The sequence below is a fragment of the Aspergillus heteromorphus genome (assembly GCF_003184545.1).
Source record: "Aspergillus heteromorphus CBS 117.55 chromosome Unknown BO70scaffold_19, whole genome shotgun sequence".
Lineage (NCBI taxonomy): Eukaryota > Fungi > Ascomycota > Eurotiomycetes > Eurotiales > Aspergillaceae > Aspergillus > Aspergillus heteromorphus.
The window spans coordinates 524437-552421 of NW_020290424.1; the positions used below are offsets into that span (position 1 = coordinate 524437).

General features: G+C 53.0%; 9 protein-coding genes across 9 annotated transcripts; 6 read left to right on the forward strand and 3 right to left on the reverse strand.

Annotated features, from left to right (window-relative positions):
- Window positions 1–112: 112 nt before the first annotated feature.
- On the forward strand, window positions 113–730 carry BO70DRAFT_363677 (uncharacterized protein). Its single transcript, XM_025543630.1, has one exon. It carries the CDS (start codon window positions 352–354, stop codon window positions 667–669), a length of 318 nt encoding a protein of 105 aa, XP_025397882.1. The 5' UTR covers window positions 113–351; the 3' UTR covers window positions 670–730.
- A 2541-nt stretch (window positions 731–3271) lies between these two features.
- On the forward strand, window positions 3272–4675 carry BO70DRAFT_372424 (RNA-binding protein; the record flags this gene model as incomplete). Its single annotated transcript, XM_025544850.1, has 4 exons — window positions 3272–3477; window positions 3542–3646; window positions 3702–3848; window positions 3910–4675. 4 exons carry the CDS (start codon window positions 3272–3274, stop codon window positions 4673–4675), a joined length of 1224 nt encoding a protein of 407 aa, XP_025397883.1.
- A 1547-nt stretch (window positions 4676–6222) lies between these two features.
- BO70DRAFT_398011 (uncharacterized protein) lies at window positions 6223–8240 on the forward strand (the record flags this gene model as incomplete). The annotated part of the gene is made up of 6 exons (XM_025546756.1): window positions 6223–6319; window positions 6374–6617; window positions 6683–6726; window positions 6799–6810; window positions 6865–7068; window positions 7126–8240. The coding sequence occupies 6 exons, from the start codon at window positions 6223–6225 to the stop codon at window positions 8238–8240; spliced, it is 1716 nt and encodes a 571-aa protein (XP_025397884.1).
- Window positions 8241–12246: 4006 nt separating this feature from the next.
- On the reverse strand, window positions 12247–14828 carry somA (putative cAMP-dependent protein kinase pathway protein (Som1); the record flags this gene model as incomplete). Its single annotated transcript, XM_025539493.1, has 5 exons — window positions 12247–12417; window positions 12471–12743; window positions 12796–14083; window positions 14150–14301; window positions 14364–14828. 5 exons carry the CDS (start codon window positions 14826–14828, stop codon window positions 12247–12249), a joined length of 2349 nt encoding a protein of 782 aa, XP_025397885.1.
- Window positions 14829–17087: 2259 nt separating this feature from the next.
- Window positions 17088–18484, reverse strand: BO70DRAFT_430639 (TRAPP complex core subunit BET3). The gene is made up of 5 exons (XM_025548176.1): window positions 18398–18484; window positions 18319–18327; window positions 17989–18208; window positions 17728–17919; window positions 17088–17646 (listed from the first exon to the last, which is right to left on the reverse strand). Exons 1-5 carry the CDS (start codon window positions 18433–18435, stop codon window positions 17527–17529), a joined length of 579 nt encoding a protein of 192 aa, XP_025397886.1. The 5' UTR covers window positions 18436–18484; the 3' UTR covers window positions 17088–17526.
- Window positions 18398–19008, reverse strand: BO70DRAFT_363683 (uncharacterized protein). The gene has a single exon (XM_025543631.1). The coding sequence runs from the start codon at window positions 18848–18850 to the stop codon at window positions 18545–18547; it is 306 nt and encodes a 101-aa protein (XP_025397887.1). The 5' UTR covers window positions 18851–19008; the 3' UTR covers window positions 18398–18544.
- On the forward strand, window positions 18875–20199 carry BO70DRAFT_354125 (WD40 repeat domain-containing protein; the record flags this gene model as incomplete). Its single annotated transcript, XM_025541851.1, has 5 exons — window positions 18875–19018; window positions 19082–19133; window positions 19188–19268; window positions 19331–20086; window positions 20147–20199. 5 exons carry the CDS (start codon window positions 18875–18877, stop codon window positions 20197–20199), a joined length of 1086 nt encoding a protein of 361 aa, XP_025397888.1.
- Window positions 20200–22250: 2051 nt separating this feature from the next.
- Window positions 22251–23351, forward strand: BO70DRAFT_295164 (uncharacterized protein; the record flags this gene model as incomplete). The annotated part of the gene is made up of 2 exons (XM_025539501.1): window positions 22251–23063; window positions 23148–23351. 2 exons carry the CDS (start codon window positions 22251–22253, stop codon window positions 23349–23351), a joined length of 1017 nt encoding a protein of 338 aa, XP_025397889.1.
- Window positions 23352–24016: 665 nt separating this feature from the next.
- BO70DRAFT_318154 (seven-hairpin glycosidase) lies at window positions 24017–27591 on the forward strand. Its single transcript, XM_025540407.1, has 4 exons — window positions 24017–24251; window positions 24327–24697; window positions 24751–25316; window positions 25376–27591. Exons 1-4 carry the CDS (start codon window positions 24121–24123, stop codon window positions 27566–27568), a joined length of 3261 nt encoding a protein of 1086 aa, XP_025397890.1. The 5' UTR covers window positions 24017–24120; the 3' UTR covers window positions 27569–27591.
- Window positions 27592–27985: the final 394 nt, after the last annotated feature.

Here is a 27985-nt window from a genome sequence, read left to right on the forward strand (position 1 = left end):
GATGATGCTTCAGCCTTCTGCGGATAAGAGGCCTCGTTCTCCCACCCTCCTGGATGGTGTCGATACAATGCGATGCGCGATGCGCACCTGCTGCCTGCCGGCCTGCCTCCCTTCCCCCTCTCCCTGCTTGACTTGGAGAGACCGTTATTAGCTCTTCTCCCCCCACCCTCCGCGCGCGACAGACCGGACGAGGACAATAGATTGAGCCATCCAAAATACGATCTCCTCCGTCCGGCTTGGATGCAAAGCAAAGCCAGCCATGGATAGGTACAAGCCAGGCGGCTTTAAGCTTCACTCTTTCCAAGTCATCGGGTCATGCAATCCAACAGCCGGCCAGGCGCGACACGCAGGATGCAGAGGGCAGGAGAGAAAAAGAAACCTGCAGGCTTTATCGTTGCCTGGGCCCGCGAGGAATCCCAACCAACCAACAAAGATGATACTAGCCCAAATACTATTGCTTGCGATGGAAATAAGGATCATGTCAGTTTGCAAGCCCGCAGGATGCAGCAGTCATCTGGTCCCAGGGTGCTTGGTGGTTGGGTTGGGTCCGATGTGGATGTGGATGTATCCACTGTATGTTGTAGTAGTGTAAGGTACCTGTACCGCGGATACCTGTATTATGTTGTTACCGCAGCGCGGGAGACCACAGAAAGATTATTATTTAGGTAAGGTGGATAGCAGTAGATATCTAGTAGTGCTTGGTGCCAGGTAGTATCTAGTAGGAGGGAGGTGTAGAAAGTCTGATAGTAGTAAGATAATATGGGGGGGGGGGCAATGGAGTACCTAGTAAGTATTTACGGCGTGGCTGCTCCGTGCCTGCCTACCTACCTAGAGTCAAAATTATGACACTAGTAGCAGCGACTGACTCTAATCATCATCGATGGATATCTGGATGGCAATCTAAAACATACATACATCCAGTAAGGTCGTACACCCGACAGACAATCCAACCACCCGGGCGAATGGTACCGCGGCCGTACTTACCGATACCCTTCAGGTACTGGCTGAAATCCCGGTAAGGCCACACGATCCCACCCAAACGAAATCCAGATCTACAAGGTCTGGTTCGGGGATGTTGCTGAGCCAGTCAACGGGTTTGGTCGACCAGAAAAGCGGAGGCGAAGAGAGAAGGAAAGAAGAGGGGGAAAAAAAAAAAAAAAAAAAAAAAAAGAAGAGCAGAGAGGAGGGAGAAAATCGGCAAACTTTCGTCGTCCCACCCAGTTGGCAGCAACTGCGCCCCTCATCTCCTCACAGACAGGTTCAACAGTCCCAGAACAGAGAAGAGGGAGAGAGAGTAATATGGGTAGCATTATTAGCAGTAGGATCTAGCAGTCGCAGTAGCATGCATACCTACTAGCAGCAGCAAGTGACTAGGGTAGCAGTAGCAGTAGCAGTAACTATCTGGTCCGGACTTACTTAGTAAGTCGCAGCAAGTAAGCAGCAAGCAGCAAGCAGCAGCAGGACTGCCCTGCCCTGCCCTGCCCTGCCTTGCCCCGACCTGCTTGTGTGCTGATTATTCATATTATTATTATTTTATTACCATTTCGTTTGTTCGTCTAACGATTCTGCTTCTCTCCCGTCCTTGGTCTGCCCTAGCAGTAGTACGTAGCCATTCTTCCTCGTTCCCCTTCCCTTCCCTTCCACCCTTCCTCCTCCCCTCCATCCTGAAGAATTAATCTTTCTTCTACCCCTCCTCCTCTCTGTTTCCTCTCTTCTCCCTCCCCATCATATCCCCCTCTCCTTCAGTCCTTCCACCGTTCCCTTGTTCTTGTCGGAAAACACGGAGTTGGTTTGCGGATAGCTCTGTGACTCTTCTTTGTGTCTTTTCCTCTCTTTCTTGAGTTTCTTCTTATTCTCCACGCCGCCGGAGTTATCTTGATTCTCCAGTTCCTGGTTTCTCCAACGCCCTGGTCTTCTACGCATACTTCATTTGCGCCACGTCAAAGTACCGCATCGCTTTCTATTATCCTCAAAGCAGATTCATAGGTAGCGTTTTGCCTTTGCCTGGTACGTTGCAATTGTTTCATTTCTCCCCCTCTCTTGCCTTCCTGGACTTCGGACGCCCTTTTTTGTTTTTCCCTCGCGTTCCCTTTATCGGTCGTTGTGTGGTTGCGCGGGAGTCGCCGAGTCGCCGGCCTCTTGCCTATCAATCATCCCTCTCTGTGCGATCCAGCAATCAAGGCAATCAATCCTCAAGAGGCGTCGCCGGTCGAATTGTCGGCTCTGGGCATCTTGGCTCGCCTATTCCTCGTCGCTCGGGCAGTCGAAATGGCTTCCATCTTCGTCCGACACGATCCGTCAACGACTCTCATGCGCCATTCGAATCCACTTCACTCGCCTCGCTCGGTTATCCGAGGCGTTTCGACCGGTCGCTCAACCGTCACTTCCTTAATAGCCATCCCTGCGCATCAGTGATAATTGTCGAATATCCCACTTGACTGTGTCATGGCTTGTGTGTTGCAGATCAGGCGAAAATTGGGTGGACCGATCGGGTCGGTCGCAACGCAACCGGAACGGGTGGACTCCTGTGGCAGTAATCGACGAACGCGGCGGCCATGGTTTGCTGCACATGCTCGCTTCTGTCATCGCACCTTCATGGCCTCCAGTATACTGCTCGTCCGTTTCAATCGATCGACCTGGTGCGATTTGCACTTTCCGGCCATGTCGCTGCGACCACCTGGGGAATCTGAAGTCTTGGCGCCTGAGTCTGCAGTGGGAACTGAATTCATCACACCCTTTGGTTCCAATTCCACCGATCTGTCTATTCAATCGCCTCTCAGACCTCTGCCGCTATAGGATCCTTCAGATTGAACCCACCCGATTCGCTCCGACACCCGATTTACACCAATGCCTTGAGCCCGAGCCTGCGCGTTTGTGGCTCAGATCTGCCTTCTCACACATTCTCTCATCTTTAATCTCTTCGCGCGACTGCTCTCTTGAAGTCTCCTGGTACTGACTTCATCTCTCGTAGGAAGTGATTAGCGTTTCTCAATCATTTCCGAGTCTGAACGATCGTACGCTTCTCTTTCCTTGACGACTCCAACGAAACCCCTTTCGCACGGGAAATTTTCGGTATAGAAAAGTTTGTTTGTTTGGGTTTCTGCTCATTTCATCCGCACAAAGGTATGCGCCTCTTTGAATAGTCTCTTTCTGTTGCACTATGCGCAGCCTACCGAGTCCTTGGGGAAGCCCGCCTCGCTAACATGTGCTTCTCCGGGAATAGATACCGTCATCGCAATTATTATTACGAAAGTCGAATTTTTACGTCAACATGTCTTTCCAGAACTTTGAATCGTTCCAGAACCAGCACCCTGCTGCTGACGCTGCTGCTGCCGCTCCCGGTGCTCCCGCTACTGCGGACACCACCATGACTGGGCAGGCTGACCCGACTACTGCCCCCTTCCAGGGCCCGGCCCCCGGTGAGCCCACTGCTGCTCCCGTCCCCCAGCAGGCCAATGATGGCAAGACTACTCTCTGGTATGATTAGGCCATGCAATCCTATTCTTTGCTTCGTGTCTGGCTCTGACCGTGTGAACTGCAGGATGGGCGAGCTTGAGCCTTGGATCGACGAGAACTTCGTCCGTAACCTCTGGTTCCAGATGGGTGAGCAGGTCAACGTCAAGATGATCCGTGACAAGTTCTCTGGGTGAGTATATTTGAAAACGCAATCCGTGTCTTAAAGACGATCCTAATGTTGGTAGTAGGAGCAACGCCGGCTACTGCTTTGTCGACTTCGCGTCTCCCGCTGCTGCTGCCAAGGCTCTGTCCCTGAACGGCACTCCCATGCCCAACACCAACCGCCTGTTCAAGCTGAACTGGGCCACCGGTGGAGGCCTTGCTGACCGCAGGTAAGCAATGACACCTTCCAACCTTGTCCTGGGAGGCCCCGTCTAATATCAGATTCAACAGCCGTGATGACCGCGGTCCCGAGTACTCTATCTTCGTTGGCGACCTGGGCCCGGAGGTCAACGAGTATGTCCTCGTTTCTCTCTTCCAGAGCCGCTTCCCGTCCTGCAAGTCCGCCAAGATCATGACCGACCCCATCAGCGGCATGTCCCGCGGATACGGCTTCGTTCGTTTCTCCGATGAGAACGACCAGCAGCGGGCCCTGAGCGAGATGCAGGGTGTGTACTGTGGTAACCGCCCCATGCGCATCTCCACTGCCACCCCCAAGAACAAGGGCCCTGGAGTTGTTCCCGGTGCTATGGGCATGCCCGGCCCCGCAGGCATGTACCCTCCCATGGGTGCGCCCCCTATGGGCTTCTACGGTGCTCCCCAGCCCATGAACCAGTTCACCGACCCCAACAACACCACCGTCTTTGTTGGTGGCCTGTCCGGCTACGTCACCGAGGATGAGCTGCGCTCTTTCTTCCAGGGATTCGGCGAGATCACCTACGTCAAGATCCCCCCTGGCAAGGGCTGCGGTTTCGTCCAGTTCGTCCAGCGCCACGCTGCTGAGATGGCCATCAACCAGATGCAGGGATACCCCATCGGTAACTCCCGTGTGCGTCTGAGCTGGGGTCGCTCTCAGAACAACTCGGGCCCTGCCGGAAGCCCCTACCGCCCTGCTCCCCCCCCGCCCCCCATGTACCCCTCGATGGGCATGCCCCCGGCTCACCAGTACGGCGGCTTTGCGCCTATGAAGGTTGGTTCTCCCTCGGTCACCCCCTCGTAACCGGAGGGATGTAACTGACGCCCACGTGCAGTAAAGGAGCTTTCCGTTTTAGTTTGAAAGAAACAGCAGGAGTTTTGCGTCATTTCACGATGGGTCTTTTGTGTGTCATAAGTCTGCTATTATTTCTGCGAAAGTTACCCTCTATAGCTCTGGATGGGCATTTTCTCCTGTGCTACGTACTTCATATGCGAGCGCTTTCCATTTTTAGCCATATCTGAGCTCTGATTTCATTCTTACTTCCTATCTATCTCCCGCTGCTTCCCCATCTCCCCTTTCCCAACTCTCTTCCTTCATCGAAATCCATCTGTTACACCATTCTTCAGTTACCCATTGATCCCCTTCCCCCTCTATTCTCGTTACGTCTCTGGCCCTAGGTCTATGTTATTATGCGTATGACGGCAATGGGAATTGTTGAAATGCGCGTCGGTCTCCGTTTTATTCCCTGGGCAGGCTTTCTGCGAAAAGTTTTCTCATGAATCAATGCAATCCCACTGTGTTTCGTTCTGAGGATGTTACGTCATGCTTTTTGCTAGACCGGCGGCCTGTACAACATTGTTTTCATCGCCTTCTATTTTCAATGCAGTCGATTATGGAGCATAGTGCTTTCCCACTCATTGAGTGCTTTTCCCCTTGGAGGCCATGCATCTTGCGTCCTGTTCAGCGGAGTTTCCCAATTGGCCTTGATTCGTTGCCTCTTGTCGCTGCTGTATCTGCAAGCTGCCAGTGCCACGACCCTGCCGCGTCTGTCTCTTGATGAATATGTAGTTACTGCTTACTGGTGACTGGCAGGAGACCGCCTGCTCTACCTGTCTTCTCCGGCGGCTTTTTCTCTCATTGCGGTCCTTCGTAAGTCGGCTGTTTCCCACGACATATGTTGGCGTATCGTTTTCCCCTTCACCTCTCCCGGATGATTCCCCCCCCCCGGTTGTCTTTTATCCTCTCCCTCGCTAAGCAGTGAGCTCTGTTGTTTCTTTCCTACTTTGTTCCTGTGGCTATGGAACTCCTCAATCTTCCGATGATCGTGAGCACCAGACAAAGTGTTAACAATTGCCAAGTATCTCAGATCTGCTCCCCGCTCGTGTTGTATAGGGAAGGGGCTTGATAGATAAGCGGACGTCTTATAATTTGAACCAGATCTGCGCCGCGTCGCGTTTCCGTTGCATTGATTGCATCCCATCCCGAGTATCAGCGAGGCTCGGCCTCAGGCTGTGGCTTCCCCTCAGGCACCAGCCTCCCTCGCGCCTTCCCTCTTCCCTTTCTCCGATGGAAGGCGCGCCTGCCACGCTTGGTACTGTACTATCCTCCTAGTAGTAAACCACCGTCTCTCGCTCGGTTGTCCTCTCCGTCCCCACCACATCTCTGCCACTTGTATCTATCCTTCTCATCTTGTTGTGGGGGATACCTACTCGAGGATCTTCTTCTTCCGAACACGAATGAGGTCTCTTTACTCTTAGTATCTTACCATACTTGCCTGAGGTCTAATTTGTCTCTTCCTTTCCTCATCTTATCTCGCAGTCGATAGGTACCTCTCTACCTCTGAAGCCAGAATGCGGTACGAGAACTGGGACGTGCTGGTCTTCCCTGAAACCTCCAAGGTGCCGCTCCAGGAATTCAAGACGCAATGTTTTGTCACCAAGGATAAAGGTCGGTGTAGCAGCCCACCGACCGATGTCCCAGCCCGCACTAACAAGATGCCAGAATCACCCTACCTGCACAGTCCCGCTCTTCTCAGCCCGGCTTCTTGCTCTGTATCACACGGCAACCTGGGCCAGCTGCCAGTCCTTACTACCTTCATCCCAAGTATGCGTCTGAATACCCCCTTTCGAGTATCGGTCCATAGCTGGGAAAAGCCCATGCCCAGCCGGTTGATGGAAAGCCTCCTGCAACCGGAAGATGCTTTGCTTTTCGAGATTCGGATTTTTATAGATGGGCTGTGTGTTTCGTAAGTTTTATTGATCACTCTAGTGCTGCGCCATCCATCAACTAAGCTCTGTGTGTGTGCCATAGGGGTAGCGTATTCAACCAGAGATCTTCCTGGCCGAATATTATCGGTGAGTGATCAGCCAATTGCTCTGCATGTATCCCGGAACAACTAGCTAATCACTCTGAGGCCTTCTTGCTAGATCTGAGTTCCTGTATGTCTTCATTGTGGCGCTCTCGCAGAGTTATAGCTAACACTAGTCCTCCAGACGTCGACAAGAGCGGTAACCAGGATAGCCTCCGTTTTCCAGCGTTCCACCAGGAGATTCTGGAACAGAGACATTGGGATGCGGGGGAGACGTATGGCAGGATCCGCGTCGTGATCGCCGAAGGGTTCTCTCGCCCGCACCGCTCCCCGCCGTTTGAACGAGTCAAGGAGATTGTTGCGTTTGCTTTTCAGCATGCTCCTCTGCGTAAGTTTCCATCCTAAGCGCCTGCAATTTATCAGTATTTTGACCATGATACGCTAGAGGTTCTGGAGTATTCCAATATTGCCTGGCCCAACGCTTCCATGTGGACCCGAGAACCACGTCTCTTCAAGTACAATTCGGCAGGCGGCCCCAGCGAGCCAAAAGAGGCTGAAGATTTCCATGCCCACTCACCGACAAGGCACGATGCTCGACGGATTATAGCACCCAGGAGCCAGATCAGTAGTCAGTCGGGGGGAAGTACCTGGGCGTATAGGAATTACCAACGGCCCATGCCCCAGTATCAAGCCCCTTCAAGTGAGTCAAGATGGAACACTCAGGAACAGTGTATGCCAGATCCGTTCATCGATCCTATTGTCCTCGACCCAACTGCACGTCATCGGGGAGCCAGACCGTCCTGGGAGGACGTACCCATGCCAGACTATGCCTCCAGCTCCGGTAGTAGTCGTGCTATCTCGAGCATGACAGGCATCAGCTACGAACACAGCAAGAATGCTAGCATTGTCACTCCCATGGATGAAGCGTCATACAGCCAGCTGATTGAAGCCTTGAGTCCGCCAAAGCCCCTGAACTGTGGCACCCAGGCACCTACCAACACACCTTCTACCGCTATGCCCATGGGAACCAAGCTTTCTGCGGCGGCCGAAGCACGCTCGGCACCCTACACCAAGAACAGCAGTCGGGCATCGGCATTGAAGGAGATTTCGCTACCCGACTCTAGGGAAATCTCGAGAACTAGCACCAGATCTAGCGCTCCTTCTGATACAACAGCCGATGTTACTGTGGCCAACAAGATCAACGCTAGCCCTAGTCCGCAAGTCAAAAGCAGGAAGGAGGGTTTGTGCCTGGAGAATAAGGGGAACGAATCCTCCGTGGATTCTCCCATCAAAGAAAATGAAAGGGCTCACCAGACTCCCCCCAGACCAGTAGTACGGACGAGCGGCAATACGGAAACCCCCACGGGGTCGAAACCAAAGCCATCAACAAGCTCTGCCCGTGGGGAGAGCTCCCCTATTTCCAAAGGAGAAAGCGTCCTGTTCTCGCCTACCCAGGATTTGTCCGCAGGACATCATGTTCAGCAAGCCGAATTTGATGACTTCCTTGATGTGAGATCCCAGCTTGTGGGGTCGGTCTTGGAAGTAGGTGATATCGATTGAAGCATTCTTACTTACTAGGATTCTGTATCGTGCTTTCTTTCCCTTGTTACTATCCCGGTTTTTCGTTTTCACCATGCTGCTCTTGACCATTTCGGATTCCGCTAAGATGTCTGGATGGCGAGCTCCCCCCCTCCCATTATGAGCGGTTGAGCTGTCGACTCTCGTTGACCTTATATATCATTCCTATCGAACAACCCATATAGCGTCTCCGCTAGAACTATGGGAAGGCGGAGTATGCTGTGTATCAGGCCGTCAGACTGTGGAGAGGCTCTCTTCAATGTATTTCATAGGCAACGTTGCATGGAGTATAGTCCGAACTAGTTTGATACGTAGTCGTAAGGAGATAGAAAGTGAAGCCCCAGGCAGCAGCCCTCTGTGAATTGCTGTGCTTTATTTCCTCTCTTGCCCCTTTTGGCTCCTGGCGCCTGCCTGCCTGGTGAATGCCCCTCCAGGCATGCAAACAATACCGGAACACGCTCCAGTCCGCTTGACTGCCTCCCCCTTCACCTTCTCTTCTACCCTCCTCCATCCTTCTCCTCGCTCCCCTCTCTCCACCTCCTTCAAGTCCCATCCACCTTCACCTCCCCTTCTCCATTCATCCATCTCGGTCTCCTCTCTCTCACTCCTGTCCATCCTCCATTCTACACACGTCCCCCCACAATACCTTTGCTTTTTCCCCCCAGACAATGGAAAATTCATATCTGAATCCTGCGTTTAGTGCGAGCTTTAGCCTTCCTGTCATCCAAACTTCGATGCCTCCCCCCACAAATGTATGTGGCAGCCGTGTGAAGGCAGAAGAGTCGATATCCGGCTTGCCCTCTGAGGTACCGACACAGTCACAAGGTGTACAGCCCCAGGAGCCCCCAGGTCATCCCTATATCAAGCAAGAGGAGGGTCTCCAGGGGTTCTCTCATTGGGCCTATAGCCCGTCACCTTACTGGAACCTTGCTTTTGGTTCCCCATGGCCCGCGATTCAAGGAGGCTATCTTCCCCCAACAGGTGGAGGGAGACAGTCTCTTTTTGAGTCCCGGGCCGTGGACTCGGGAAGCGCTCATGTGCCTCCTGGACCGGCATCAATTCCAGCAGTCGGACCTCAAACTTGGAGCAGTGGCAGCATATCTCTCACCTCTACCAGAGCTGAAAGCTTGATCTTGAGAAGGGCCGGCTCGTCCTATCCCTGTCGCAGAGTAAGTGCTGCAGTCAGAGGGGGTCTTTCTAGTAGTCGGTGAAGGTTTACCTTGCACATTCTTGGCCTTGCTGACATTCGTGATCAAGCCCAAAAATCGTTCCAGGCAGCTTGGGTCTGGCGATTCGCTCAATCTGCACCCAAAGCGTTCGTGGCAGCTAGGATCTATCGACCCGCTTAACCTGGGTGATGATGAGGCCCTTTTCTGCTATGGAGTCTTAGCTACCCAAGCTCTCCTCCTCCCGAGGTTTTATTTTAGCAACTCGAAAGGTTCTCGATGGGGTCTGAAACTTACGATGTATGGCCATACAATCATCAGATCGCACGTTTATCCTTCTCAAAAGGCAGCCAAAGCTGATGTCTGCCGAGCTGCTTTGAAAAAGCTGCAGGCGGAATACCCAATGTGGACCTTACCAGATCTTAATGACTGGCTAGGGACGCCTGATTGGGACTGGGTTGAACTTCTGCGAGGTAAGAAAAAGCCCACCCGGCTTAAAATTGACTGGATTGGCTGACAAGGCTTCGTGGCAGTTTCAATTGTAACCACAACGGACTGCCCGCGCCAGAGTATGTTAGGATCACGCATGGGCAAGGTCACTGCCACACCGTGAAGGTCCAGGGAAATATGTACACAGGGCCCATTGACCATTACTCAAGCGATTTTAATTCTCAGAATGCGAGTGCTTACACGGCACTACAGGCAGTTTGGATCCATGGCGCAGGTGGTTCCTGGAATTCCTTGGGCCCTTTATCGTTGAAGGATACTGATGAGCACACATTCGCGCATGTTCCGAGACCACCTGAAAGCTTTTCATCTGAAATGGATCCCCGTCCTCTTTCTGGGCCTAAACGACGAGCAGAATCCGAAGATGCGACCTGGAGCCCAGACAAGTCAAAAAAGAAGCAGAAGCATAGTAAACAATTTTATGGTAATTCAAACCTACTAAGAGTCACCAATTGCAGGCTACCACCCATCAATGTGTCTGCTGAAAAGGAAGAGAAACGGTGGAGAGTTACACATCATGAGCTCGTTATTCAGATAGGGGCCTTAAAAACAAACACTGACAAGTTGAAAAGTAACGTTGACCGGCTCCCCTACTCTTTATAATTCTCATTCTGACCAAGTTTATCTGGCTGGCCCTTCCCGGAACCGGGAGGACCATGTGTCTTTACGTTATATAGAGGTCTGTGACTTGCTCGGGTTAGAACATCCTGAGATTCGTGTTGAGAGAACGGACGGCCGGCTCATCGAAACAGACGGGCAATACACCGCGGCGGCCTACTTTAATGGGGACCCCTTTCTCACACGCGCTGGTGCTATTGGGCGTATCAGTAACATGCAAGACACTAAGCTTGCAGTCAAAGACAAATGTGCAGAAAGGGTTGTCGAATACTTGATCCGAATGGTGAAAGAAGACCTGGAAATCGAACTGGACGCGGAAAAAGCGCGTGGGTCAGTCACGCATTGGGGCGACGCAACAGTCGAGTTGCTCAGGAAGAATGGAGCAAGGTATGTCTGATGTATGGCATGATTTGTCGGGATGTGGTCGATGGCGCTGTGGTACTGTGTTTTGTGCCAGGCATCTTTTTGGAACTTCCCTTGTCTAACCGCTTACATCGCTTTTCGTGCGCCACACTCCATCTATGTCCTATGTGGAGAGAGGTGCACCTGTTTGACGCAGGGACAAGTGGGATGAACAAGGAATGAATGAATGGGTGGCCTGGATTGATAGGTGTTACATGACAGCGTACGGCCATTGGTTGGCATATGCTTTTGGTCCACCACCCCACGCGCATAGTTAGCGGCATTAAGCAAACACTCAAGGCAACTTATGACGATAGCCAGTGAGTCGGCGTCCAGGTATATTTTTTTTGTACAGGATAGTTCATATGTACGTGCGAAGACAGCTAGCTGGATGGCATTGAAACTACCCCAGAGTTGCTTTTGCCCCTTCCCCTTACTGATATCAGAGAACGAGTCTTCGGGCAGATTGGTTTAGATGTGCAAAGGGATCGGGGAGACGAAGAAACATAGACCACAGCACTAGAACGCATAGAAGCAAGACCGATTTAATTGATACGCAGTGAAGCGATGTAAGGAAAAGAAAATGAACAACGGAGAAGACGCGAGTATCTTTCTCGATTTCATGAAACCATTCACAGAGAGGAGTCGATGACGACTAAAACCTCGAAGATTGACGCCACACGGATAAGACAAAGGAAACAAGTAATGTAAGAAGGTTGCAGAGAAGCGTAAGTGGCAGAAGAAGTGGTGGAGGGTGTGAAGGTTGAAGTTAGAATTCTGTAAGTGAAAAGAAGAAAACAAGTGAAACAAAGATATTGAAAAAAGAAAGGGTTATCAGGGAAAGAAGAAAGGTCAAGGACGCACGTGTTGTGATGGTAGTAGTCTCGAGTATTAAATGGAGCATGGCTAACGCTAGGGAGAACACACATCACTCAATGGTCCGTTGGGGATTTCGAAGACCGGATTAAGCAAGTAGTAATAAGTGATGGAGAAAAGAAAAGAGAGAAAAAAGGATATTCAAAACGGTCACACAAGAGCACAATAACGTAGCTTGATACAAGCGAGCCCATCGCGAGTCGACAGGAACCTCTGGTCGGCATAGTAAAAGAAGGGATATGCAAAAACGGATACACCAACGCCTAGTCACTTGGGCACATATCCAAATCATGTCGACAGAACAAGGATAGGAGACAGACACGAGGAAAAGTAAAGCGCAGGCGCACAAACTGAAGTTTATGGAAATGTACAGAGCAAGGGTATATGAGTTAAGGACTTAACAACCGTCGGACTTCATTTCACAAGCCGTCACCGGCACCGGTCTCAACACCATCGGTAGGATACGATATGTTGGGGTCGAATCCAAACCCAGCGGTATCTGCATCCGTGTTGAGGAATGTATCGAAGTCGAAGTTCTCCAGGATATCCGGGTTTTCTAGTGCGCTGAAATCGAGGTTGAAAGCAGATGCCTATTTTTCTCGTCAGTCATATCCCCTCGGATCAGAACAAGGGGGGCACAAACATCAGGGATGGTCATGTCGCCGAATGGTTGCTGAGTCTGATCAGGCGGCTGCTGGACAAGAGGCGGCGGTGCGGGAGCTGACGTCGGCTGCTGCGGAGCACTAGTTGTAGCATTTGCACCGGCCTTGTTGAACGAGTTCGGATGCTGGGGGGTGATCGGAGTCGAGGGAGTCGGGGTAGGCGGATGCTCTGCTTCGGAAGAGGGCGTGGCTGCCGTGTTCGCCGTCGCCGCGGCGGCGGCGGCGGCGGCGCTCGTCGCCTTCTTCGAAGGTCGCTGGAATCGCGGTCAATATAAGAGTCAATGGGTTGTTGGCATGACAACGTACCTTCCGGTTGTCCTTAGAATCCTTCTTGGACTTCGGGGCCGGCTTGTTGGCCTGCTGGGGGGTCGGCGGAGCAGCTCCCGCTTGGGGAGATGGGGGCTGAGTCCGACCAACGTTGGCACCAGCCGCCGGTGGGGCCTGGGGGGGCGGCATCGCGTTCCTCTCCTGGGGGGTTCCAGTGGTCTGCGGTTGGGGTACGGGCGATTGTTGCGGTGCCATAGGCTGACCCTGAGCGCCCGGCTGCGGTTGCCAGCCTCCAGTCGGCACCCGGTTTCCAGCACCGGCAGGGATCGGTTGGCCCATCTGGGGAGCGCTGAACGCGGGGTTGGAGCTTGGAGGTCGCATTCCGTTGGGGCCGGGCATACCCTCAGGCATGCCCTTCACGAAGAACTGGGGGCCAGCCATTTCGGGGGGCATCTGACCACCAGCGAAATTCATGGATGCCGGGGATCCGCGACTCTGGGCCATGGCGTCGGCAGCGCTTGGGGAGCCGGGAAGTCCGGTCGAGGGCATCTTCGGGGTGCCCCTCTTCATTTGGTCGTTGGGATTCGGCGATGTGCCCGCCCTGCTGCCTTGGGGCGAGGTGCCTGGTGGCAACTGCTGCTGCCCAGGCATTGGGGGCTGGCCGTCAGGCCGGGCCATGCTGTCCTGCTCCTGACGAGCCATCATCAAGCGCCGCTTATTCTGCTGTTCAAGCAGCATAAGTTGCATCTGATAATCTTGGAGAGCATGGTTACCGTGCTGACCGCCAGGTGTCTGCATCCCCGTCCGAACCTGGGCCATTTGACCATTCGAGCCATAGTAGTCGCCGTTCATGGGATACACCTGGCCATCTGGCATGGGCACCATGTCCGTCGGGTTCGGCATGACACCGGGATTCATCATACCATTCGGCATGCCCTGGTTTGTCAATGCTGAGCGTGTGTGATGAATGGCCAAGTTCTGAGCATATACCTGCATTTGTTTCTGCTGCGCAGCAGGTCCCGACTGCGAGAAAGTCTGATACTGACTGGGGTTCATCGTCCGAGTGATCCCGTTCCCCATCAAAAGCGTTGGCGGGGCCGGCTGGCCGGGCATACCCTGGGGCTGACCGCGTCCGTTGGGTGCCAGCTGCTGACCGTTCATGGGGCCACCTTCGAGGCGAGGCCGTTTCGACGGGGACGGAGCATTCTCCGCGGATGCTGGAGATTGAGGTCGATGGCCGTTCATATCGATTTCCGATTGTTCTCGCTGCATCTGCATCATCTGAGCCTGCTGGTTTTTATGGAGCTGAGCTAGTTGTTGCTGGGACCTAAAGGCTTGGTCAGCACCCCATCAACCACTAGTTCCAGAGGACTTGAAAGGAAAGGGGGCGTACAGGCCAGAGGTGTTGTTCTGCAGAACGGTCTTCTGAAGATTAGGGGGCACCAAGCCGGGCCGGCGCATATTCATTTGACCCATCTGTCCAGGCATCAGCGGCTGTTGCCGTAATAATTGACTTTGATGTTGTTCTCTGAGGCGCATTATATTCTACAAAGCCTCAGTTAGACGGTGGATAGGCTGATAGGCTGCAAACATGGAAGAGCACGTACCTGAGTGTGTGAGAGGTATTGCCTTACGTCAGCACTGTTCCCTTTCTTGCGCTGGGCCCAGAAGAAATCCCAAAATAGGCTGAACCAGTCAAGGAGGAAGGAGGACTGCTGTCCTTCACTAGTGAGGTTTGGGCGAGGGAGATCATCTGGGATCTTGAGTCTGTCGCCATCCTTTCCATCCGTCATCATCGCATCACCATCAACACCATTCACGTCAGCGTCGCGACGGTGACCCGGACTCGTCTTTATAGGTGGCTCGGTATTAAGTTTAATAGAATCGTCCTTCACAAGCGCCCTAGCACATTCATGGTACCCGCGCTTCAGGAAGTAATCGTAGATATAAGTGTTCAAGTTGTTGATCATCGTTTCAGGTATGTTGTTGATGTTAGGATCATTACGGGGGGCCGCAGAACCGTTGTTCATCATCGGGACACCCCCCACGGGGCCTCCTGCACCGGGATTCATCCCAGGCACATTCATCTGATTCATGGTGGCACTCGAAAGGGCTCAGCCACCCCTCACCAGGTTATTGTCCTCGATGGAAAAGCGTCAGGGTCCAAGAGGGGTAAGCGCGCATCCACCGGCTTGCGGCGAGGAAGCTCACCACAAGAAAACGAGGCGCGCGTGGCAATCAAAGTTCCGAGGAACAGTGGAGAACAATAGGCACAACAGAATCACGGACGCTTCCAGCCCGATCAAGGACGGTTTTGTACCCAGACCCGATTGCGCGATCGTCAGGATGCACGCTGAGAGTTGGAGGCTAATCTCGGCGAGATTGAGCCCGAGATATCGATTCTGAACCGGGTGACGTAGAGAGTAGGTGCTTCTGACGGAAGACAAGACAATGCAGAGCAGCACAGGTGTCGCGATGATCACCCACAAGGGAAGCCGGGCGAGGCCCACTCAGGAGCAAACGCAACTGGAGGAAACGAAAGAATCTGCGGTGGCTTCCAGGATGAGGCGATCGGGCCCAGGTGGTGAGATCTTCTGGGAAGGAGGGAGAGGAGGGGGAAAATAAAAATTGGGAGAGGAAGGAAGTGTACTTGTCCGGGGACCCAGCGGACAAAAAATGCGCAGTAAGATCAGCCGGGGGGGGGGGGGGGGAGGGCGGCGACAAGCGACACAGGAAGGCAAAAGACGGAAACGAGGTATAGGAGAGCGGCCAGGAGAGATGAACCCGACGGGATACCACGCCAGAAGACAGCGAAGTCGAGAAACTCAAGAGAGGCAATAGTAATCCTCACGCCCCTGCAGAAAAAGGAAAGGGGACTAGAACGGAGAGATCCGGCAGATTGGAAAGAGTAGGTGGAGGAGGGGAGGGGGGGGTGTGAGGAGGCGAAGGTCAGGACAAGGTGTAGCGGTGGATCTGAGGTGTTCTCTGGTGGGTGGGAGGACGTGGATATCAGGCGCGGTGCCTGGAGTTGCTCAATCACTGCCAGCCGGGCGTGAATCGCTTGTTCGGCGCGGATTATCTCGCCCGGAAAGCCGTGGGAGGGCTGGGAGGTGCGGCTGGCTCGCGTATATCTCAGCATGCAGTTGTGCCAGTGGGCGAAACCGAACGGCAACGGGAAAGTGTAATGGTATCGGCGAACGAAGGGAGACGGGAAAAAAAAAAAAAAAAAAAAAGAAAGGGTGGACAACCGGTTCGTGGGAGAGGCTACTCACTGCAATGGATCAAATTCCGTGGGCACAATGCGGAAAGAAGAGAAATCCCCGTCGAGAAGTCTCGCAGGCAATCAATTAACCCGGCGTCGTGCACGTCGTCCAGTGGAAAGGAAAGAGAAAAGAGGGAGGCGGGATCATATATAGATCGATATCTGGAAGAACACGCGCCCGAAGGAGACGTATAGACTAGGTATCTAGAGAGAGCGTGTGTGGTATCTGATACAGAACACCAAAGGAAAGGCCGATGCCGATAGATCGGAACACTACTAAGATAGATACTTTTTTTATTTAAGACAATGGATTCAATTCCAGCATCAAGGAATGAACAAGAGGGGGGGAAAGAAGAAGAAGCAGCAGAAGAAGAAGAAGAAGGATAAGAATGAAGGATCAGTACAATATACAGACCATACTCGAGGCCGTGTTTCCTACTACAAGTTACCAAGTACAACGGTAGGTACTCCGTACTCCGTACTAGCCACCAGTCCTTAGACCAGTACGGAGGCTGGTGACAGTTGGAGGCTGAGGGACTGCGTACATCCTGGCACAGCCCTGGGAATGATGGGATGTCCGCCCCCCGTTGTGGTCTAGCGCGTCACGTGGTGCCACTCCCGGCGGGAGAGGATTTCCTGCGCAGATCGGCCCATCCTGCCGTTCCCCGGACTAACTATACGATGGACAAGACAGTGACAGACATCATACGAGAAGATGGTCTCGCCCTGGGGAAATCGGCTTCATTCGGACCCTGCACCTGGCGCCAGCTATCAAAGATCGCACCGTGCCACTGATCGAGCGTCATCATAAAGACTATGTACTGGCGGAGTCGGCACGATCAGACGAGATCGATTATCGATATATGCGCCGTAGTACTACTATGTAGTATCAATCACTAGTCTCCGATCCCTGCCCGACTACTCCGGCCCGCCCTCCGGATGAAGATCCATTGTGCACTCTCGATACAGGATTTTCCTTGCGCTGAGGAATCCAGCTCTTCTCAAGCTCCGTCTGCAACAGGCGCGTCTACTGCTGGGCTCCCTGATCCTGCAAGCCAGGGCGAATGTTATGACATCCGCCTGGCGGATGTCACCGCCTCCGTTATCGCATATCAGTTCGCATATCAACGCGCCTATCATTTTCAGCACCTGACTATGGCTGGATCCCTGCTCGTCTAACTCTATTGTTCTGGTTGATTAATAACTCGGTACCCATTACAGCAAGCGATATCTATTGTAATTATCAACCTTGCATTCCTCATCAATACCCTTTTGTCCAGGCCCAGCCTGCGACGGTGGTATGCATTGTGCCCTGGTTGTCTTGCGTTCTGGGAGCTCTTCTGCGTTGATCAATCTCAATGCAAGGAAGAGGGGGAAATTGGATCATCAATCATAAGTAAACATGACATTTGTCAGTAAATGCAGCTCCAGATCAGTGGGTAAAGCCCTAAAACACCAGACGCCTCAACGTGTCCAAATAAGCCCGGTTTCCATACAGTATGCCACGCTTACTCCTCATCAGGGGGCATCTCATCCTCAATGTATCTCACAAGCGACACTCGCATCTCTGTCGTGTCATCTCCTCGCAGCACGTCGCTCACAAAATGCGCCTCAATCTGCATTTGCACCTATCCGTAAAGTTAGCACTCCGGTGCCCCGATGGAGGTCTAATCATGAGCAATCGGATTTCAGGTGTTGCACTCTCTTACCATCTCCAGTGCGCCCCGAAGAACTCCACAGAGAATATTAGAAAACCACAGCTCATCCTGTGCCCGTCCATCATCCGGTAGCTCAACGAAGTCCGCCAGGGGGTTTTCATCGAACACGAGAGAGAACTGGTTGTTGTCGCTGGTCCAATTGGTCACAGTGGGCGCGATGTTGAGAAAAATCCGAAAGCCAACCTGTTGAAATAGCACCCATTAAATTCTGTGCTAATTCGGCCAACTTTGTATCCTTTTGTGATAGCATACCTTCGCAATCATATCCGCTGTTTCCCGGAAATTGGCACATCGGCCAACGTTCGACTTGGCCAGGAAATCCTCAATAAGCCGCATGCCGATATTGTAGCCCATCTTTTCCAACTGCTTGTTTACTTCCTGGTAGTTCCCATCGTAGTCCTGGCAAAGCTGTGCGACTATCGTTCCGTACGTCAGCGTCACCAACTCGGCGTTCACTTTATCCACTCTCGTTCTAGGAGTGCCGGAGACACGTTAGTTTTCGGTTCATTCCACACTGGCTCCGCTTGGTGTGCTTGTTGAGGGTGGAGTCGGAAGCCAGGTATGAACATGCAGCTTACTGACTTCCACAGCCTGTGCAGTCAGAAGGTTAGTTTGGGATGTCGCTAGCCAGCGGGGAAACACAGGGGTAAGGATGGCTTACTCTTCCCCGATTCTGGATGCCTTCGTTGCGGATGACATGGTTAGGTTGCACGCAGATCCCTCAAGGTTCACGTGAAGAGTAGGATTGTAATTCTAAAGGGGAATGGATGAGATCAAGTGTCGAGAGGGTCAATCGTGCAGATAGTAATTAATGGGAACAATGCTCATGCACATTCCTCCCCGCTTGAATCGGTGGACCGAAGGGGGGGGGGACGGAGGCGGAGCTGCACGCGCCTGGTGGACCACCAGCGCCCGGCGCTTGCCGCGGCAAAGGTGCTTTCGGCGTTGAACGATCAGCGCTTACGGCAGAAGATGCCTGAGCGCAAGACTTAGTCCGCTCATCAATTGCCTGGCTAGCTTGACTCGATCGCGTCTGTCGCTCGGTCATATTACCCTTCGCCGCCATCAAAATTTTGCCTTTCTTCTGTGCTTGTTTTTGGTTTTCTGTCGACATCTCTCTTCCCACGCCCCAGCAATGATGTCGGGAGAAAAGCGACCTGCGCAAGAAGCCTTTGGCTCATTCAGTCAGGTTGTCGTGAAGCGGAAGAAGTCCGACGCCGGTCTCAATGAAAGCACAGCTATCGTCAAAGGCTCTTCGCAGAATGGGGCTCTAGTACAGGCCGTATGTTCTTTCTGGGCTCCCTCGACAGGAAATTGCCCCCGACTGTGCCCTTATTGATCATAGTCACAGGTTCCCCGCACCAGCGGGCTACAAGCCCCGATCATGGAATTGACAGGTGGGATGACCTGCTGTGGTGGCATACATACAAGGCTAACCTGATCGACAACAGGCCATTCGGGCGAGGTTTTCCCTGTGCGGTTCGACCCGACGGCGCAGCACATTGCCTCGGGCTCTATGGATAGATCGATCCGTAGGTGGCCCTTTCAATTATACCAGCCTATCGATGCGGGCTAATCAAGGCATCAACAACAGTGCTCTGGAACACTTACGGACAATGCGAGAATTACGGTGCTCTTTCGGGCCACCGAGGAGCGGTTCTTGACCTACAATGGTCGCGTGACTCCAGAGCGTTATTTTCTGCATCCGCCGATATGACGCTCGCGAGCTGGGACTTGGAAACGGGACAAAGAATCCGTCGACATGTCGGACATGAGGAGGTCATCAACTGCCTCGATATCAGCAAGAGAGGCCAGGAATTGTTGATCAGCGCGAGTGACGACGGCTGCATAGGGATCTGGGATCCGCGGCAAAAGGAGGCTATCGAATATCTCGAAACTGAGTTACCAATCACGGCAGTTGCTCTTTCAGAGGCTGGAAATGAAATCTATAGTGGTGGCATCGATAACACCATTCACACTTGGGATCTTCGAAAGAAAGGGATCGTCTACTCTATGGCGGGACATGTGGACACCATCACCTCTCTCGAGATATCGCCGGACTCGCAAACCCTTCTTTCCAACTCGCATGACTCAACCGTACGCACATGGGACATCCGACCTTTCGCGCCGACAAATCGGCACATCGCAACGTTTGACGGCGCTCCGGTTGGCTTGGAGAAGAACCTTATCCGGGCGAGTTGGGACCCAAGCGGTGAGAAGATCGCGGCGGGCAGTGGTGATAGGAGTGTTGTTGTCTGGAATGCAAAATCCGGCAAACTCCTATACAAACTGCCGGGACATAAGGGGACCGTCAATGATGTCCGATTCTCGCCAAACGCTGAACCGATCAGTAAGTTCTACCCGGGGCTGTGGCATATCGTCGTTCTTTTTCACTCATCGTTGTTCACAGTTGTATCCGGGTCTTCGGACCGAACCCTCATGCTTGGGGAACTTGGCAAGTGAGAGTGCTGCCCATCCAGTCCACGCAGCAAACACGACGGAGCAAATTGATCCGCCACCTATCAAGCGGTATTGATTTATGACGACCCACGATACGACGCAGTCCAGCTCTCGAGTCTCCATGAAGCTTTGACAGGTAGCCATTGGCCAGGCCAGGAGGAAGAAAGCCGCATGGCAAGGAAGCGACGCTACCACTATTCGAATAGCACCCCGTGAGCGCAGCATGTCGAAATCGATGTGCCTTGCAAATGTAATAATATACTATACGTCCGAATGAACTATGCTCATGTCTCGAAACCCCGTAACCTGAAGATATCACTGCTGCAACTGGTTGGGTGCTTGTCCCCGCCCGATCGCGATCCGCGTTGCTCGCCCGTCGCCTGCTCTAGTGATAGCCACTTGATAAGATCCAAGCCCGCCATCCGCTCATCGGGGCCCAGAGACTCGGAGAGAGTGAGGGGGGTTGGGGCTGAAACAAGTGGTCTCCTTCAGGCCCTTGGGGCCACCCCGTCCTTGATGACAAGCTGCATGTTAGCGTTAATCATTATTATCCGGGCTGTCACATCTCCCTGCATAGGATACCTTGAGTCGTAGGTCGATCAATGGATTCATATCATAAGAGGATCAGTCAGGACTCCGGAGGAGGAGGCGGGTTATCGGAAATCTCGGCCTTATGCCTAGTACCTAGTAAAGAACAGATACCGGTATAACGGTGTATACGCACCACTCACTAGATAGGGCCTACCTAGATATTACTCCGTAGTATCCCTCCCTCTCTCTACTGTAGTAGTACTATACTTAGTATACCGGCGAACGTGGGTCATCCAGGGGTAAACCCGCAAATGGTCAGCCCCTAAAAGGACCGCCGAACCACGGCTGCTAATAATAAACAATCCGTGAGATGGACGGGTCCGCATAGTCATGCGGATTCATTGTGATACTTATTTTCATGGCCATGATTAGTACCCCGCCGGTACTAGATAGATGTCTCTTTAGTCTCTATAGGACCCATTACCTTGTAGGGGTACTATTCTCATCGTGGTGAGCGGAGTTGTGATGGAGCAGCTAAGCTCCGTAGGGACGGACTTACGGTACATACTATGTACTATACTATACTCCGTACAGTGTGACGGTACATGGCCGCTCCTCATCTCCCTCGTAGTCCCTCCATCCCATCTCCTCCGTCCCCTCCATCTCCATCTCCTTCCATCTCCATCTCCATCTCTATCAGTCATGATCGTTCCTTCTGGCTTGCATCTGTCTCTGCAGCCCTGTTACTAATATACCTTTCTTGGCCACTGTCATTGCGCCCTTATCAGTATTGACCGACCCTCTATCTATCTTTCTTCTCCCCAGTCCAGACGATTGTCACTTCATTAGTCTAAGTACGGAGTAATGCCACTGCTGCTACCACCACCACTACTCTACTCCAGACTGTGAACATAACTCCTGGCTGGCCTGGTGCTTCGCCCACTTCCTTCGTTTGTTTGTATCTTCTGTGTTTTCTCTCTCTCTCTCTCCCCCTCTCTTTTTTATTTCCTTTTCTCCCTCCCTTCACACCCTTCGTCCACGACCTTGAGAGACAGTCTCAACAATCTGTCCGTCAAAGCTAACCCCCCCCCTTTGTCGCCGCGTCGTATGGTTTCGCGGTCGGGATCCCTACGCCTTATGCTGCTCCCCCGGGCCCCCTCCTCACCCCAGGCTTGATCTTCATTATGAATGTATAGCAACTGAATTCATAATCATTTCCCCAATACAATATCCGCCGAATCCGGGCTTCGCCAGCAATTGCCCGCTTTGCATCACAAGGTCGATCATTCCAGGCGGTTTTCGTCGGAGTCTACGTTCCGACAACGTCTATTTGTGTGTTGTTCAACGAATGCGGAAGTGGGCTCCAGTACACATCACGGCAGAACATATCACATCGCCTTCGAGAGCGGAGTCGCCGGCGTTATTGTTGTCGCATTTAATACTGAACATCTATCTTCTGAAATCTTTAATTTGCGTCCTGGATTTATCCCGATGTCCTTGTTTGACTGTTAGATTCACTTGCCATGCAGTCGGTTCAGCTGTCTTATCCGGGATCGACGACACATTCCAGCGGGGGGGCCGGCATGTTGCCCGATCGCTCTTCACATGGTAATTTCAGCGGATCGATTACCGTTGACCCCCCAAGAGCTTCCTATCGCCCCTCACGGGTAACCAACCATCGTCTCGACCTTGAACAGCGAATCTTAGGCGACCGCGCGGAGCGTCGCGAATCCCGGCTACCTGGAAGATCGACATCGCTGCATCACTCTACAAGAAATGCTACTGCATCTCATTATGCGCCAAGAGGTCCCTACTTTCCAATTGAATTGCAGTCGGCAGCAGACGGGGGCTCTCAGGAAGCGCGGCCGAACGCTACATATAATGCACACCTCCCATCAGATCCTGAGAGCCTCCGACGGGGCGGGCGATCATGCGGATCGATGCTCAAGGAGACCCGAGCTCGAAGGCGGCTTATTACGCTGGTCGTATCTGCAGCTTTTCTCGTCCTCGTTGTCGCTATCTATCTCGCATTCGCTGCTTCTCGTACGACATTAGGCCGGGAGCTCAAGATCCTTCTTATTTTCATGATCCTCATTCTCGGGATTGTTTTCTGTCATTCTCTCACCCGCTTCTTAATGGTCATTTTACGACGGCCTGACACCGATGTCTCTACGAATCGCATACCCAGTCGGGCGGGGCCAGCCGGCTATGCGCAGCCAGCGCGTCCCATCCATGTGATCCTAGCAGGAGATGAGGACGTTGCCGAAAGCCAAAGTACTGTGCGGGAAAAAGTCACGGCGCCCCCTCCAGCATACGGTCTTTGGAGGAGTAGTGTGGTAAGTACCTACATTTGCATTCGATGTGCATTACTCTGCCGGTTCATTGGTTGAGACAATAGGCGCTGACTTGCACACCTGCAGAGGATAAATCCCGACCTTCTCTACTGGCAGCGCGTGGAAAATAATAGACAGCAACCGCCCAAGAGTATAGATAGGCGCATGAGCAATAAAGCTCGAATACCCCGACCACCCAGCTACACATCCGATAATGGCGTTGACTATGTGATTGAGGCGCAACCACGATCATTAACACAGTGGCATATCCCTGAGGAGCCAGAGCGTTAACCGTAGCTGCACATTATCCGTCTCTGTCTCAATCTTTTGGGACCGGATCTACCGACACAACGACACCTCCGTCCCCCTCACCATCTTCGAAGCAACTACTAGTGCGGTAGCAGCTGCATTGCATACATGCACACACCTGAATTTCATTTGCTTGGGATATCCCCTGTCACCATGCTTTCCTCTCTCACGGCTTTTTCGATACTATCATTTTTTTGATCCGAAGGTCAATTTTTCTCTGTTTAGTTGGGATGAAGCGGGAGTTATACTGGCATGCAAGCAATTATCCATCCAAGCAGCATTGAGTGAGCGCTATTTTGTTTGAATTAATGTTTTCTTTTTTTTCCTTTTTTTCTTTTTCCCCCCCTATTTGACACTGTTGAGGGATGAAGAAGGCACACCGGAACTACGCTAGTTCTTAGTTAGATAAGCATGCTGATTCATCAAGTCCATATTCACTAACTGGTCGACTAAGTATTCGACTAGTTCCAGCGTAGTTTATTAATAATAGTGAATGCTTCCAAGGGGGAGATCGGAACGGCATATCTGGCCGTTCGGATGCGCCCAAACCCCAAACCGATTCGCCGCGGTTGGATACGACCTCACGTGCGGCGCCGCTGCCACCAACAACCCCCCCCTCAAGCCAGTTGTTCCGGTTCCCCATATTCCCTTCCTCTGCAAGTCAGTCGGCTCGCCAACCAGCAGCCCCCTCCCGCTTAACAGTCCGTCAACGCGCTCCCATGCCATTGATAACTGTTTCGCTGCTGCGGTAATGCGCTCGGGATGTTGGCACTCGCAGATGTCCGACCTCCGTTCAGCATGGATGATGACCTGGGTCTTGCTGCTGTCGCTGTGGCTTGCCGTAGCCCAGGGCATGCGGACCGCTCAGGTGAAGGAGCTCAGGTCAGTGTTCCCAGCTATAACCCTGCTCCGCGGTTGCAACGTATGGGCAATCGGACTGATACACTCGGTGTCTAGGAGAGAAACGGAGCACATGTTCTATCATGGATTTGAGAACTACATCGAACACGCCTTTCCGGAAGATGAACTACGTCCGCTTTCTTGCCGTCCGCTGGTCCGCGACAGAGAAAATCCCGCGCATGCAGAGCTTAACGATGTCCTGGGCAATTATTCCCTCACGCTGATCGACAGCCTGTCCTCTCTGGCCATCCTTTCGTCAAGTCCGGAGGGGGGGCAAAGAGCTTGGACTTATTTCCAAAACGGAGTGGAAGACTTTGTCGCGCTATATGGAGATGGTACCGACGGCCCTGCAGGCCAAGGACAAAGGAGTAGAGGGTTTGACATAGACAGCAAAGTCCAGGTTTTTGAGACTGTGATTAGGGGGCTTGGTACGCATCGCATTTAGTTCGTGGAATTCTGGTATCCCTAACGACCTCTGCAGGTGGACTTCTCAGCGCCCATCTCTTCGCCGTGGGTGATCTTCCCATCAGTGGATACAACCCTCCTGAAGCAGAATCTACCTTCGCTAGAGCTTGGGACAAGACGCCTTTACCTGAAAATAGGCACGGTATCCGGTGGGAGAACGGTTTTGTCTACGACGGCCAACTTCTACGGCTTGCTGCCGACTTGGCGAATCGCATCTTGCCTGCTTTCTACACCGATACAGGCCTCCCCTACCCACGCGTCAACTTACGGCATGGGGTGCAACGACAGCCCTATTACGCAAATTCTCCATTGAATGCTGCTTCTACATGCGATGACTCAAGCCCCGAACACTGTGTGAAATCTCGTCGAACCTCGCCTCCGGAGACCACAGAAACCTGCAGCGCTGGCGCTGGCAGTCTGGTCCTCGAATTCACCGTTCTAAGCCGGCTCATCGGCGACGGTCGGTACGAAGAGCTTGCAAAGCGAGCATTTTGGGCTGTTTGGGCAAGAAGGAGTGAGATTGGACTGATTGGATCCGGGATTGATGCCGAGTCGGGCAGATGGGTCCATTCATATACGGGAGTGAGTCGGTTCAAGAGCCTGAGCAATTGTGCTTAACTAACCGGAAATCAATTATTAAGATAGGAGCAGGGATTGATAGCTTTTTTGAATATGCCTTCAAGTCTCACGTCTTACTCTCGTCAGGGGAACGCCCTCCTGCTAATACCAGCAGCCCGTGGCATGTCCTAGACGACTATTTTCGGCCGCTTAGTGAGTACGAGCATTCGGCGGATGCCTTTCTGAAGGTGTGGCAAGAGTCTCATGCGTCGATAAAACGTCATTTGTATCGAGGCGAAGGTCATCAACATCCGCACTTGATTCAAGGGGATATTTTCACCGGGGCTACTCGCGCCTTTTGGATCGACAGCCTGAGTGCCTTCTACCCCGGACTTCTAACATTGGCAGGGGAAGTAGATGAAGCTATCGGGATTCATCTCTTAACGACGGCGGTTTGGACCCGGTTTTCTGGTCTTCCCGAACGGTGGAATGTTGCCACGGGCAATATTGAGCAAGGTCTTTCTTGGTATGGTGGCCGGCCTGAGTTCGTGGAGTCTACATATTACCTCTACCGAGCCACCAAGGACCCTTGGTATTTGCATGTCGGTGAGATGGTGCTGCGTGATATTAAACGGCGCTGCTGGACCAAATGCGGCTGGGCAGGTATTCAGGACGTCCGGAGCGGTGAACTCAATGACCGTATGGAGAGCTTCTTCCTTGGTGAAACGGCCAAGTACATGTTCTTGCTCTACGACTTTGACCACCCTCTCAACAAAATCGACCAGCCCTTCATCTTCTCCACAGAAGGCCATCCACTTCTTATTCCTAGGAACAGCACGGCGCACCGCCGTGGACGCAAGCAGGTCTCCGTGGATGAGCAGAACACAGAACCGATCTGCCCAACAGCACCTGAGCCTCCAATCTTAGGTGTCTCATCCACCGCAGCGCGCCCCGATGTGTTCCACGCCGCGAACTTGGCTCGTCTGCATCTCATGCCCCGCAGGGGCTTGGCAGAAGGGCCTCTTCTAGACTATGCGCAGGATCATCCGAGTGTGTCCGTGTCCGACTTATCCTCTCCCACCAACTACACTTTTTTCCCGTGGACACTGCCCCCGGAACTAGTGCCGTTCAATGCGACTAGCTCGCCGATGACGGTTCGTCCCACTCTCGACATTTCCTTCCCCGCACTTCCCGGGATGATTGTGGGGCCTGGATCTTTGGAACGGGTCCGAGATGGCATCTTCATCAAAGCTATCGGAGGGTTGCGGATGAGTATGGTCCAGGACGTCCCTGTGCACGGGGAGACGGACAATGACGAGTTTCGGGTGCAAGTGATCAATAATGTGCCCCTGGGCAAAGACGAGAAGGTGTATCTTCTCCGGGAGATCACGTTTGATGTCTTAGACCCTACAGATCCAAATTTCACTCGCGTGCGCGACACCGGCATGGTTGACATCGTCATTGACGTTATCCCAGAGATCATCCGTCGACGAAATGACTCAGACGATGGTCAAGAACCGGCTGCGCCACCACATGCCAGCGGGAACATGGTCTCCGGGCCCGGGTCCGCCGGCAACAAAATAGGCAATGTAGATCCATCTAGTTCCAGCATGAAGACTGTCCTATCTTCGCTCGTGAACACGCTATCGACTCTACTGCGGGAGGAGGCTCAGGGCCAAACAAGTCTGCCACAGAAGAGAGCATCTTCCCTCCGGCTATTGCTCCCAGCAGCCATGTCCACCGGCCTCGGCTCAGCTCCTCTGCCGGACGTAGAAGATTCTCCGACGGTCTCCATCACCGGCGACCCGTCCAAGCAGCAACTCACCTGGTCCAACATCTACTTCGCTGATGAGCTTTGCGATACTCGCGTCTTGCGTGACATCGCACAGAACCACCAGGTGCTCGTCGTCAAGCGTGGCGGGTGTAGCTTCTCGCAGAAACTGCGGAACGTTGCCGCGTATCCACCGTCGCGATACGCGCTGCAACTGGTGATCATCGTTTCCTACGATGCGGACTCGGGGGAGCAGGGAGAGCCGGACTTCACGACCCCTGGCTTGGCTGCAGTCCGCGCGGAGCCGTACCTCGCTCGCCCGTACCTGGACGAGACACAACTTACGGCGGGGGGGATTCCGCGACGCCAACTGCTCAGCGTGGTCATGGTGGGGGGAGGTGAGGAGACATACGAGTTGCTGCGGCAGGCGACGGCCTTGGGGATCAAACGGCGGTATACAGTGCGATCCCGGGGGGTACCGATCAACAACCTGTATATTGTGTAACTTAGCTAGCTATTTAGATCAACATCAGCAGTACGGAGTACGGGTACGAAGAGTCTCGCCATAATTCGCCATATGACGCACGCATGTAGCCAGCCGCTGTCCACGGGGCCTTCCATGGATCGGCACTCCTCCCTTACGATGTCCGATGCTCACCGATGCTCACCGAGTGGCTGCAGCGGCGCTGTCACTGAGTTAGCCATGCACCGCCACCGCCGCCGTGGGGGCGACACCCCCCTTAGTCAGGTGCCACCGGCCATCCGATTGGCGGCCGACGACCCTTGCCTTCCCCGGGCGCCCGATAAGCTCAGGGACCGCGATTTGGATCTTGGTTCGGGGGTTCCAAAGGCAAGTCACAAAGTGGGAAAAAGTAAAGTAACAAAGCAAACGCGTTAAGGTTTGCCCTGGTGTACTGTATGT